The 14474-nt window shown below is 35.6% G+C and overlaps 1 protein-coding gene across 1 annotated transcript in view; it reads left to right on the top strand.

Moving 5' to 3' along the window:
* PRMT3 (protein arginine methyltransferase 3) overlaps positions 1-12294 on the top strand; it is a 124188-nt gene extending 111894 nt beyond the window's left edge. Inside the window, exon 16 of the mRNA XM_065937233.1 lies at positions 10126-12294. Within this exon, the coding sequence (XP_065793305.1) occupies positions 10126-10235 (110 nt within the window). The 3' untranslated portion in view covers positions 10236-12294. The remainder of the gene's footprint in view (positions 1-10125) is intronic.
* Positions 12295-14474: the final 2180 nt, after the last annotated feature.

The raw sequence follows: 14474 nt of genomic DNA, 5'->3' as shown, positions 1-14474 counted from the left end.
TGAGCATCTTTTCATTTGTTTATTAGCCTAAACAAAAATTAGACAAAGATGGTACAAGAAAATTAAACTACAGACCAATGTCCCTCGCAAATAAATCCTCAACAAAATAGTAGCAAATTTAATTCAGTGATGTGTAAAAAGAAAATACACTGTGACCACACTTATACTGGAAGTCTTAGTACAGTAAAAAATGAAAAAGAATTAAAAACCATTGGGAGGGAAGGAATAAATCTGTTATTATTTATAGATAATGTATACATAAAAAACTCTAGGAAACCTACCAAAAAAAAAAAAATACAGAGCTGATAAGTGAATTTAGCAAGGAAGAAGTTAACATGCTGATTCTAAAATTTACATACAAATGACCTAGACTATTGTAACCAAACAATTTTAAGAACCATATTGTACTTCTTACACTATGTAAATTCTAAACTTAAAAATTATTTTAACACAAGCAGTGTAGTATTGACAAATAAAAGATGGATATATAAAAAAAAGATGGATATATAGATTAATATACCAATAGAAAATCCAGAAATAGCCTCATTTTTGTATAGTCAATTAAGTTTTTTCAAAGGGCCAGTATAAATTTAATTGGAAAAGGATAGTCTTCTCAGAAAATTGTGTTAAAACAACTGAATATTTATAAAGGAAAATAATGGCTCTTCTTATCTGACACCAAATATACACTGACTTTAAATGGATAGTAGACCTAAATATAAAAGCTTAAAACTGTGAAATTTCTAGATGATAACGTAAGAGAGCATCTTGATACTTGAGGTAGGTAAAAGTTTACAAAAGTGATATATTAAGTAAAACTCATTGAACTGCAATTTTACATGTTATTGTTTTATTATATATAAACTACACCTTAATAAAGTTAAGGCAAGGGTGGGATGATTTGAGAGAATAGCATTGAAACATGTTTATTATCATATGTGAAATAGATCGCCAGTCCAGGTTGGATGCATGAGACAAGGTGCTCGGGGCTGATGCACTGGGATGACCCTGAGGGATGAGATGGGGAGGGAGGAGGGAGGGGGGTTCAGGATGGGGAACACATGTATACCCATGGCTGATTCATGTCAATGTATGGCAAAAACCACTACAATATTGTAAAGTAATTAGCCTCCAATTAAAATAAATTAATTAACTTAAAATTAAAAAAAAAATAACCCTTACTGGATCATGAGTATATCCAGGATAAAATCCAGATTCTTTACCATGACTCTTTACAGTCTGACCATTTTTCATCATTTCCAGACCTGACCTGTGAGAACCCCACAGAAGCCCATCATATGCTCCAGCTGTACTGTTCATTTTTTAGCTAACTTGCCTATCGTTTTTTCCTCCTTGCCTTTATCTGAGATACTCTTCTACCTAGGAAACTACTTTGACCTCTTTCACTTGATGAATTACACTTTTCCCTTTATAACCCAGCTTATTTCTGTACATCTTTCCTCATTGTCCATAGAAAGTTAACTGTTCTGTTTTTTTTTTTCCCAAATCAATTCACACGTATATACCAGTGTGCTCTGATAAGGGATTCTCATAGAAGATGAGTTATTTGCCTCTCACTTCTTTTTTATCTGGTGCAGTATTTGGCATGTCATAAATACCCTCCTGAACGAATGAATAAGTACAGTAATATGCATTGTCATTGAAATAAAACTTCCTTTCATCACCGTGGATGACACATACCAAGGGCATTTATCTAGTTGCTGTATTTGGTTGCCCCATTTTGTCAACTCTGATATTCTCTGAAATTTTGGCATGGCTGAGGGGAGTACTCTATTGTTGAGTCAAAAAATAGCTTGAGTCAAAAACTACTTTTTGACTCAATATGGTGTACAATTTTTAGATAAAATTAAATAAAGCCAAACATCTAATCATGACAGTTTGATGTGTGCGTAAAGTTTATTTTACTGTCCAGATAGTAATGTGACAAGATTTTTTTTTTAAACAAATAAAACATTGTGAACATACCTATACAGTTATTCCACCCAGCTTGTGTGTGTGTGTGTGTGTGTGTGTGTATGTGTACATGTTAATATTGTGAATGATGATAAGTCTTTTTTTGGTAATGGCAAATCTACCATTGGACTTCCCTGGCAGCTCAGTGGTAAAGAATCTACCTGACAATGCAGAAGACATGGGTTTGATCCCTGTGTCAGGAAGATCCCCTGGAAAAGGAAATGGCAACCCACTCCAGTACTCTTGCCTGGGAAATCCCCTGCACAGTGGCGCCTGGCAGGCTGTAGTCTGTGGGGTCACAAAAGAGTTGAACACGACTTATCTACTAAACAGCAATAAAATCTACCATTGGGGGCAGACAGGATATTTGGAAAGCAAAAAAAAAGACAGTGTGAATAAGAAATTTCTCAGACTAGGAATTTTACATTTGACCAAAAGCACAAGGTAACTAACTATAAGATGATGAACCTAATGCGTTTTTGCTTTGGTTTGGGGTTTTGTTCGTTGTTGTTGTTATTTTCACAACATAGTTCTAACAGTAGTTTCCAAAGAAATACTCTAAAATGTTTGATCACTTCCAGCATTGTGGGAATTAGAGATCAGCCTCCCAGAATGAATACTTTTAAAGTATTTAAAGGTCACTTTTAAAGTTTAAATTCAGGGTGGTTTTTGCCCCCCTTTTTTCTTTTAAAAATAATGTGCAATTTTATTGTACAAACTTATGTGACAGTATTTATTTTAAAGATCCAGATTTTTTCTTGTGGTTTGGTTTTGAAAAATATTATTAAAATCATATTATTAGTAAGCTTTTATGTGATGGAGAATCCTTTTCTTTTTTTTTTCCCATTTTTTTTTTAAACTCTAAGCTCTGATAGTGATAATACTGAATTTTATTTATCCCCCCTTATAAGGAATGAAGTTTTATTGCTCTGGAAGAAACTAGTTTGAAAAAACCACTTGGACAGAACTAAAATGAAATCAGTCTTGTTCTTGATTGCGCTGCAGGGATGCTTTCTGGTGTACTAACCGCCGCCTGCTGATGATAAAACAAGGCGTACAGCTTGGCTGCGTAGAGACGGTCCTTTGCAACACTCGCCAGTTTACACACTTAACTACATCAGTCATTTCATATCTATTTGACACTGATTAATTACTCCTATCTCTACTGGCTTTATAGCCCTTTCCTTTGGCACTTTAGCCAGGCTTGAACAATTGAAGTGGGTGCAGCAGTGTGAACTGTGTGTTTATTACTGTGACCCTTCATGCTGTATAATTAACTTAAATAAGTACTGTTTTGCATTTCCATTTTGAAATTAAGGTTACAAAATAACTATTACAGAAAGTTATTTTGCTTGTATTTTGTTTTAAAACATGAAAATTACAATATCAGCTTATAAGACAGTGTTAAGACTTTTTAATTACTTAAACATTTTATTTCATATTGATGCTGAAAATTTTTCTTCTGTGAAAATTTAGCAAAATTATCTGCTACTCGTGCATCTTGAGCTGTATTTTGAGTTAAGGAATACATAAACCTCTTAAATACTTTCTTCTTTTTTAATGTATTTTTTAACTTGAAATGCAGTATTTGATAACCTGCTTTATAGGCACCAGGGAACATTTCCATTTTGACTCTACACTAAGGATCGAATAGGACATTTATAAACAAGCCAGCTTAACATTTTTAAAATGTCTAAAGCCACAAGGAGATCCAACCAGTCCATCCTAAAGGAGATCAGTCCTTGGGTGTTTATTGGAAGGACTGATGCTGAAGCTGAAACTCCAGTACTTTGGCCACCTCATGCGAAGAGTTGACTCATTGGAAAAGACCCTGATGCTGGGAGGGACTGGGGGCAGGAGGAGAAGGGGACAACAGAGGATGAGATGGCTGGATGGCATCACCGACTCGATGGGCATGAGTTTGAGTGAACTCTGGGAGTTGGTGATGGACAGGGAGGCCTGGCGTGCTGCAGTTCATGGGGTCGCAAAGAGTTGGACACGACTGAGAGACTGAACTGAACTGAAAGCCACTTAAAGAGCAACTACCCTTGGGGCACATCAACAAGAAAACCACTGAGTTAAATAAAATGATCAAATAATTTTTTTAGATGGTGGTTAAACATTTGAAATAATAGCATTACTACTGATAATCACCAAAGTGTAAATCAGAGCATTCAGATACTGGTGGGTGGTGGTCCCCGTTTTCTTTCATTCTTTTTCTGTTGTTACTTGGATTCTAATAACATCCAAATTTTGGTGAAGATGGCTGAAATGTAAAATGGAACACATTTTATGCCTTTTTAAAGTATCTTGCTTTATAGAATTTGTTTCATTTTTTGTTTGTTTCGTTTCATTTTTGTATAAACAAATCATCAACCTTTTCCTTCTGGTTTCTCTTTTTTTCATAATAAGAAATATTGTGTTACTATATTTATACATTTCTGTTGACTGCTTTCTTTCCTCAGTGATGTAAAATGCCCCAATTACAATGTACTGAATCTATATAATGAATCTTTATTCCATTTATCTATGAATTTATTCCTAAGCCATCACATTTTTAAAAACACTTTATTCTGTATTTACATACAGTAAAAATTTACACATTTTATTTATGCAGTTTAATAAATTTTGGCAAATGTATGTTCCACCTTAGTCAAGATATAGAATATTTACATCACCCTAATAAGTTTCCTTGTTGATCCCTTGTGCAGTTTGTCATCCCCATCTTCAGTTTTCAGACTGGACAACCATTGATCTGCTTTCTGTCATTATGTATTATATTACTATTAATAATATTAAGGCATTAGTATTCTTTTAGAATTTTATATCAAAGTTGTTTTACAGAGCATGCTCCAGCTTCTTTGCTTTTAGCATATTTTAAAGTGCATCTGTGGGGACTTCCCTGGTGGTCCAATGGCTAGAACTCCAGGCTCCCAATGCAGGGGACCCAGGTTCCATCCCTGACCAGAGAACTAGATCCCGCTTGCTGCAAGTGAAAGTTCACATGCTATAACTAAAAAAGCCCACATGCTGCAACTAAAGACCCTGCACCATCAAATAAATAAATATTAAAAAAATAAAGTGCATCTGTGAATCAGTAATTTGCTCCTTTTTATTGCCAAATAATGTTTCTTTGTATGGACTTACTGTAATGTACATATGCTTTCACTTGCTGATAGACTTGGATTGTTTCCAGTTAGGGGCCATTATGGATTAAATTAATATGAACATTCTTGTAAAAGTTTTTGTGTGAGCATATGTTTTCATTTCTCCTAGGCAGATACCTAGGAGTGGAATTATTGGGTCTTATGATAAATAAATACTTAAGATTAATACGTAAAAATTAATACATAATTAATTAATACGTAATTAGTACGTAAGATGCTGGCAAACTTTTTCACAGTGACTGTACTATTCAAGGTTCCTACATTGTTGTGGGTTTGTTTGCTCCACATCTTTGTCGACACTTACATAAAAGAGGAGTCATTTTAATATGTTTTAATATGTCATTCTAAGTGTGTGTAGTGACAGCTGTGTTTTTAATTTGCATTTACCTCATGACTAATGATGTTGAGCATCTTTTCATATGTTTATTGGTCATTTGTATGTCCTCTTTGGTGAGGTTTCTTTTAAGATATTTTGCTCAATTTTTGATTGGGTTGTCATCTTACTAGGTTATAAGAATCTTTATAAGGTACAAGTTGTTTGTCAGATATATGCATTGCTGATATTTTTATCTCAGTCCTAGTTTGCCCTTTCATTTTCTTAAGGTCTTTTGAACTTTGTGCTATTGTGGCCTAAGTAAAGAAATCTTTGCTACTCTTAACGTCACAGCTTTTCCTATACAGTTGTTCTAAAAGCTTTATATTTTTGCCTGTACATTTAGGATTATAAACTATTTCATGTTGATTTTAAAAGTAATATTCATCTTTCTCCAAATTTATATTAGCTTGTTTCACCATCATTTCTTGAAAAGACTTTTCTTTTCCCATTTAAATACCTTGGCTCTTCTGTCAAAAATTAACTAACCATGTATGTATGTCTGTTTCTGAACTTTGTTTCCTTGATCTGTGTCTCTTTTCTTACACCAGTAAGACACTGTAAGATGATATAAATCCTCCTGCTTTATTCTTTTCTCTCACTATTCTGGACTCTTTAAATATGCATATGCATTTTAAAGTCAATTCTGCCCAAATAACAGTCCTGCTGGGATTTTGATTGAGACCGTGTTGAATCTATAGATTACTTTGGGGAAAATTAACATCTTAAAACAGTATTGAGTGTCATCCACAAACAAAATGTCTCATTTATTTAAATCATCTTTAGCAGTGTTTTATAATTTGATATAACTAAATGATGCATATATGTTGTTACATTTATCTCAAGAATTGTATGCTTTTTCAATGCTATTATAAATGCTACTGTTTTATATTTCAGTTTCTAATTCTTCATTGCTCATGTGTAGCAATGGGGAATTAATTTTTTATATTAATCTTATGTCCTGAGATTGCTAAACCTTTTTAGGGTTTTAGTAGCTGTTTTCCATTTTTGTTTTTGTTTTTTTTTTTTTGCATAATGCTTAAGAATTTTCTATGTGTAAGACCATATGGCCTGCAAATAAAGACCATTTTACCGTCTTTTCCCCAATCTGTATTTTTTTCCTTCCTCTGCATCTTAATGCCCTGACTAGGACATCCGATTGAATACTAATTAGAGGCAGTCAGAATTAGATCCTTACTTCAGTCCCAGTCTTAGGAAGAAACCATTCAGTTTTTCACAGTTAATAATGATGTTATCTATAGTTTCTCATCGATTTTCTCTATCAGGTTAAAGACGTTTCCTTCTATTCCTAGCTTGCTGAAAGTTGTTAGAAATTAACTTTGTTAGAGGCTTTTTTACATTTGTGTGATGCAATCATTTTTTCTCTTGTTCAAAGAATTTTTGAATCTTTGTTCATGAGGGATATATATATCTCTGTCGTTTTCTTCAAATAACTTTATCTAATTTTGGCATAAGGGTAATGCTGCCCTCAAAAGATGAATTGGGGAGTATTCCTTCCTCTGTTTTTTATACATTTGTTATTATTTTTCCTTAAATGTTGGATACAGTTCCCCCAGTGAAGACCTTTGTGTCTGTCTTCTTTGCTTTCTAATATAAGCATTTAAAGTTAACAATTTGGCGACTTTATCTCTGAGCTAGTCCATGTGCCTTTCTGCATGTACTTTTCAATAAACTTTTTACTTTACTCTTTTCCAAAAAAAAAATAAAATAAAATAAAGTTAACAATTTTTCATCTAAGCAGTGTTGTAGTTATAGACCACCTATTTTTATATGTTGGTTTCATAATCATTCAAATCAAAATGTCATCTAATTTTCTGCTTGATTTTTATTTTGATTTATGAAATTTTTTTTTTCACCACATGGTATGTGGTATCTTAGTTCCCTGACTAGAGATTGAATCCTCATCCCATGTTGTAGAAGCACGGAGTCTTACCCACTGGAACACCAGGGAAGTCCCTGATTTGTGGAATATTTAGAAATCTGTTGTTTAATTTCTAAATATTTTGGGATTTACTGATTTTCACTATCATTCTGTTTTGGTCAGAGAACATATTTTGTATGATGTCTATATGTTTAAATGTATTAAGATTTGTATCTGTTAAATAAGTTTTCAAAAGGGAAAAACATTTTTATTTACCAAATACTTACTATAGTCTAGCACTATTTATTCCTTTGTGTAGATTCAGGTGTCTTTTGGTGTCGTTTTCCTCCTGTTTAAAGAACTTCCTTTAACATTTCTTACAGTGCAGGCCTCCTGGAAAAGAATGCTTTTGTTTCTTTGAAAAAAAAAATAACTTGTTTGTTCTAATTTTTCATTTTCTTAAGGATTTTTGCTGGATATCAAATTCTTAATAGGTTTTCTTTCATCACTGCAAAAATGTGTCTAGCTGATGAAAATTTTGAGGTTGCTCTTTTCTCTCTTCTTTTATATGTAACAAGTCTTCTTTTTCCCCCTCTGAAAGTTTTAAAGATTATTGTTTTTATCACTGGTTTTCAGGAAGTTAATTAAGATATGCCTAAATGTGTTTTTGTTATTGCTGTAACTTTTTTTTCCCCTTGCTTGTAAGCCTCAATTTGCAGCTATTTAAATATCTAGACATTTTAAATGAATGTCAGACACTAGAAATTTTGTTTTGCTGAATGTTTGGATTTTGGTTAGTTTCTTTTAAAAGCGTTGAAGTTTGCTTAGGCAGACAGTTAAGTTATTTAAAGATTACCTTGATCTTTACAGAAAATGTTTTAAAGCTTTGTTAGGGAGGACTGGTGTTGACTTTACTCTTAGGGTAGTTTGACGCTAAAATGTAACCTGGAGTCTCTAGTGAATCATCCTGAGTGTTCAGCAGTCTTCTTCTGTCCTGGCTGCTGTAGTCCTCTGATAGTTTATCCCTTTGTTGTTCATTCACTCAGTCATGTCCGACTCTTTGCGACTCCATGGACGGCAGCTCACCATGCTTCTCTAACCTTTTTTATCTCCTGAAGTTTGCTCAAACTCATGCCCATTGAGTCGGTGATGCCATCCAACTATCTCATCCTCCATCGTCCCCTTCTCCTGCCATCAGTCTTTCCCAGCATCAGGGTCTTTTCTAGTGAGTCAGCTCTTCATATCAAGTGGCCAAAGTGTTGGAGCTTCAGCATCAGCCCTTCCAGTCAGTATTCAGAATTAATTTCTTTTAGGATTGACTGGTTTGTTCTCCTTGCAGTCCCAGGGACTCTCAGGAGTCTTCTCCAGCACCACAATTCGAAAGCATCAATTCTTCAACACTCAGCCTTTATGATCCAACTCTCATATCTGTACATGACTACTGGAAAAACCATAGCTTTGACTATAGGAACTTTTGTTGGCAAAGTAATATCTCTGCTTTTTAATATGCTGTCTAAGTTTGTTATAGCTTTTCTTCCAAGGAGCAAGCATCTTTTAATTTCATGGCTGCAGTCACCATCCACAGTGATTTTGGAGTCCAAAAAAAAATCTGACACTGCTTTCATTCTTCCCCCATCTATTTGACATGAAGTGATGGGACCAGATGCCATGATCTTCATTTTTTGAAAGTTGAGTTTTAAGGCAGCTTTTTCACTCTCTTCTTTCACTTTCATCAAGAGGCTCTTTAGTTCCTCTTTGCTTTCTGCCATAAGGGTGGTGTCATCTGCATATCTAAGGTTGTTGATATTTCTCCTGGCAATCTTTGCCAACTTGTGCTTCATCATCCAGTCCTGCATTTCGCATGATGTACTCTGCAAGTAAGTGAAATAAGTGACAATATATAACCTTGACATACTCCTTTCCCAATTTTGAACCCCATTGTTCCGTATCTGATTCTAACTGTTGCTTCTTGACCTACATACAGGTTTCTCAGGAAGCAGTTAAGGTGGTGTGGTATTCCTATCTCTTTAAGAATTTCCAGTTTATGACTGTGATCCACACAGTCAAAGACTTTATAGCATAGTCAATAAGGCAGAAGTAGATACTTTTCTGGAATTCTCTTGATTTTTCTGTGACCCAGTGGATGTTGGCAATTTGATCTGTGGTTCCTCTGCCTTTTCTAAATCCAGCTTGTACATCTGGATAGTACTCAGTTCACATACTGTTGAAGCTTAGCTTGAAGGATTTTTTTGCATTACCTTGCTAGCATGTGAATTAATTCTTGTGAAACCTTGCCTTTTACTGCCTTCCAACCATCCCCAGTCCTCTGTGTCAGCATACCCTAGTAGACCTGTTGCATAATTGTCAGTACTGCTGTTTTCTTTGCCCTGAACTGTGAACGCTTTGAGTTCAGGGACCATGTCTTTTTATATATGCCCAGGGTGTACCGCAGTGCCTCATATTGAGGATTCCAATAAACAGCCCACAACTCCGCAGTGACCACTGTAGTTGTGCTTTTTCACAAGCGTTTGACACCCATGCTAGCTAAGTTACATCTGCTTTCTTCAAAAATTAAACAGAAAATTGTCCTGAAAATTTTTAAGTTAAAAAAAAAGTGAAGCATCTCACAACAAAAAATGAGAAGTATCAATACTAAGTGTACCATGTTGCATTTCTGCTACACTGTATTCCTTGAAATCTGAAACACAATTTTTGGCTTTCTTCTACAGGTGAAGCCTTGAAGGGAAAAATCACAGTGCACAAGAATAAGAAAGATCCACGTTCTCTCATTGTGACCCTCACATTGAACAATAGGACTCAAACTTATGGTCTCCAGTAAAAAGGCTACAAAAGTGCCAACTAATTTGCAGCTTTTATGGCTGGGGAGGGGTGGGCAGTGGTGGAGGAAGCTTATGTGAATACATGGATGTTGAATCTTTGAATCTGATAATTCAGCTACGGAGGGAATGATCCTCCTGATCCACGTCTGTAATCACATTTTTGAAAGTCTGGTCAATGAGATTTAACAAAATGTAATCCCTGTGTTGGGTTCAGCTGTACTGAAAGTCGTTCAAATTGGCCTAAATTTGGAACAGAGTATAATGTTTTGTTGTTTTTAATAATTTCTTACTATAAATTTTAACCACTAGTAATTGATTGTTACTTGGATAATGTTTTATGAAGCTAGTAACTGTGCACAAGGTATTACACACTTTGTTGAAATTTCCTTTCTGAGAAATAGTTTTAATTGTATCTGCTAGAATATCAGGGTACTATAGCGCAAGTGCAAGGGACTAAATGTGGAAGAGACCATATAAACTGTATTTGAAGACAGCTTAGTTGATTGTTGTATAATTCTGTTGTCATTTTTTAGCTTCTTCTCTCTTTGCAAATATTCTTCAGTCATATAGTTTTCTACTACTGCCCAGGACATCTAGTTTCAATACATTTGCCCTAGATTTCAAAAAATTTTTTAAAGATTGGGATAAATATGTATTTATTTACTAATACTTTTTTCAAACGATTTATGTACAAAGTTAAACATGTAACTGTTAATATACTTTTATCATTCTATGCAATTGTGTCATTTACAATTATTGACCCAGTGTGAAATGCAGAAAACATTCAAATAAACGTATACAACAACCATTAGTATTATAAAGTGACATTTCCACATACCAAAGCCTTGTACAAAATTAGAAGCACTTAAAACAAGTCTTAGCAAAGCAATCATTTTTAAGAAAATAGGAATTTTAAGGAGAGGTGGATCACATGGGTCATTTCCATTCATCAGCTGGTTCATGTTCACAAGACACACGCAAAGCAGCGTAGCATCGTGTTGGGAAGCATGAATTCCGGAGCCAGTTCGGCAAGCCTTGGCTGCAGCTCTTCCTTGCTGTGTGATCATAGGTTCCTTAGCCTCTCTCTTCCTCCATAAATGTGCCAATTCATCAGCTGATACATTTCAACTACTGAAATGTAACTGATGCAGTTCAACAACTTCTATGTTCCTGGCACATAGAAAACACTTAGTCCATGCTCAGTGATATCATCATCATCATCATACAGTCAAGGACCCCTTCCAAAGACTGTAGTGGCATCTACATTAGATAAGTTTGAGAATTGTCAGCCTTATAAGATACTACCATAGTGTGTGAGTGAGTGGGATGATTACAAGAGAATTTAATATTTATTTAGCAAAAAAAATGCATCAGGAAGAAACTGCCTTCTGGTCTTCAGTAGAAAACTAGACTTCCAGCAATAGGAAAAATAACCCCTTCAAGCGATGGTATGTCAAACCTTAATGTAAGTCTTCCTTCCTTGTAAGCATGGTTTCTTTTTTCACTGAGCCAAACTAGCCAGCTTGTTTTCACCATGGATTTTGGATTCTGGCCACTACTGGAAATGTATACTGCTGCTAATACAACTGAAAATACTTTAAATTTCTGTCTAGGGTGTTTCATGTAGCAATTTGAGTAATGGGATGATGCATCAAAAGTAAGATTTACCATTAATTTTTAAAATTTTTAATTGCGTATAATTGCTTTACAACATTGTGTTAGTTTCTGCTGTACAAGAATGTGAATCAGCTCTCTATATATCTTCTCCCTCCTGAACCTCCTTTCCATCCCCTGTACCCCTCCACTGGGTCATCACAGAGCACCGAGCTGAGCTCCTGGTATTTACACAGGAGCTTCCCACTAGCTGTCTAGTGGTCACGTATATATGTCAGATTTACCATATATGAAAATTTACCGTTACATTTTTAAAGTAACCGAAAAACATGTAATTTTTTTTATTTGTTTTTCTTTCTTACAAGTGTAAAACAAGTATTTTTTGCTATTTAAAAAAGTACTTCTCAAAAATGATTTCTTATTAAAAGTCTTGTTTGATTTTCAGGGGATTTTCAGCCTGTGTCTCTTTTGATATTCTCCTCCTGGTTAGCCTCCCCAGGCTGGAACATCCTAATTTGTGTACCTGAACATTTTCTGAGATGTGAGAGTCTGAATATTAACTCTTTGGTTAGAATTTCAGCCATTAAACTGCTATAGAAAATAAGTACTTCATAGCTCTTTATAGTGATAAATACAGCATTCTCTCCTGCTGTGGCAGATGGGCACTTAGAGATAGCAGTTCGCTCTGTCCCAAGAATCTTATTCCCATTAAGAAAATACATTTTCCTCCTATTTTCCTTTGTGAAAACTAATGTTATAATGTGTGGGGTTCATCCAAGGTTAATAGTCATCTCTTGTTTGATAGAGCAGTATTTTCTATACAGAGCACTTTGGAAGAAGTGTTCCAAGAAAACAACTGCAGGTGTACGGCATTGCATAGACAAGGTGGTCCAGTGAGTAGCCCTAAGTGCTGGGAACACACTTCAACGTGAATCAGGGAGCTGTCAGATAACTTGGCAATAATTCCTCTGTGGAGGTGGATAAGTAATACTGGCTCTGTCAAGTTTTTTTCTTTCTTATCACTTAATCTAGATTATAGTCTGGTTCACCTGTGTCTTTCAACTTTCTACCCCTATCACTTCTTAGAATGGAATATTTAGAACGTATTGTGTGACCTTATGGATTTGAGATCACACATACCAATCTCACTGATCATGCTATCAAGCAGAGGAAGTAGGGTGACAGTGCTGCCAAGAGCATTCGTTCAGCAGGAAAAACTAAAGCAGGGTGGGGCACTGCTTAGCTTCTGCTGGCCATATGTTAAGCTGCTGAACCTAGCAAATCTAAACGTCCAGGTATTCAGACTTCTTCTGTGTAGTGACATATCTCAAAATGCATGTCTCTTATGCAGTTACTATCATGGAGTTTCAGCCTGTTATGAAAGGCTAGGTAAGTAAGATACAGCTGAAGTCAAGTGTTGTCTACTATTAGATTGGGGAACTACAGGCCAGAGCCAACTCCACCACGGTGCTCATTTCGGTAAATGAAATTTTACTGAACCTGAGATAGGCAATATTTTAGAAATCATATTTCTTCATATGACTCACTAACAGCTATGACAGAGAAGATACAATAAGTTATAGCTTATAAGGACTATTTCTTAAAATACGGAGACCTTCCGTTTATGAAGACATTGAGGATTGACCAAGACGTACCTAAAATTACAGTATTAATATTTATGAGACTGATGTCTTTAAAGACTAGAGAAATGGGCAAATTTTCACAGAGATGGTTGAATCTTACCCACAAGCTGCAAGCAGAGGCAGCTAATGAATGACTTTTGAGCTTGAAAGAATTTGCATGCAGCTCATTAACCTCTGGATTTTTAAGAGACTTAGGGCCCAAAACTGTCAACCTTAGGAAAGACAGTTGGGGGAATAGCCGTGTATCAGTGCTTTTCAACACGCCCTCAGGGCTCCTAGATGCCTTCCTTGCTTGCTTTTAGCCTAAAATGTGGCGTTGCTTTTGTACTAAGGTACTGGGCATCCTGGGAAGGTATGTGAAGTCCCTTCCCAGCTATCAGATAAGGCCATGTTGCATTTTTTTTATTAAGATGTGCTCATTTATATTTATTTGTGGTTGCACTGGGTCTTCGTTGCTATTCATGGACCTTCTCTAGTTTCAGCGTGCAGGGGCTGCTCTTTGTTGTGGAGCGCAGGCTTCTCTTGTGGACCGCAGGCTGTTGGTGCGCCGGCTTCAGTACTTGCAGTGTGCGTGCTCAGTAGTTGGGGCACATGGACTTAGTTGCTCCTCAGCATGTGAAATCTCGGACCAGGAACTGAGCCCATGTCCCTGTGTTGGAAGGTGGATTCTTAATCACTGGGCCACCAGGGAAACCCAAAGCCGTGTTGCTTTTTGAGTATATGTGTTTTTAATGATCTTGTGTCTCTTTCCTTGCCGAAAGGGTAAACTTTTCCATGCAGAGTGATGAAATATGGTTAAGATTCATTTACATCTAGAGTATAGTTAAATACATACATAAAGCTTGTCTATAACCGACTTATTTAAAATTAAGGTAATCAACAGTAGTCTAAACCTCATTCTTCCAGCTCAAGTCCTTGTTTCCTATTTTACCAAGAAAATAAAGCCAGTCTGAGAAGAACTTAACAGGTTTCCGTACCATA

Source organism: Muntiacus reevesi, chromosome 5, assembly GCF_963930625.1.
Source record: "Muntiacus reevesi chromosome 5, mMunRee1.1, whole genome shotgun sequence".
Lineage (NCBI taxonomy): Eukaryota > Metazoa > Chordata > Mammalia > Artiodactyla > Cervidae > Muntiacus > Muntiacus reevesi.
The sequence above is the reverse complement of the archived record's forward strand: the minus strand, read 5'-3'. Positions and strand labels throughout refer to the sequence as shown.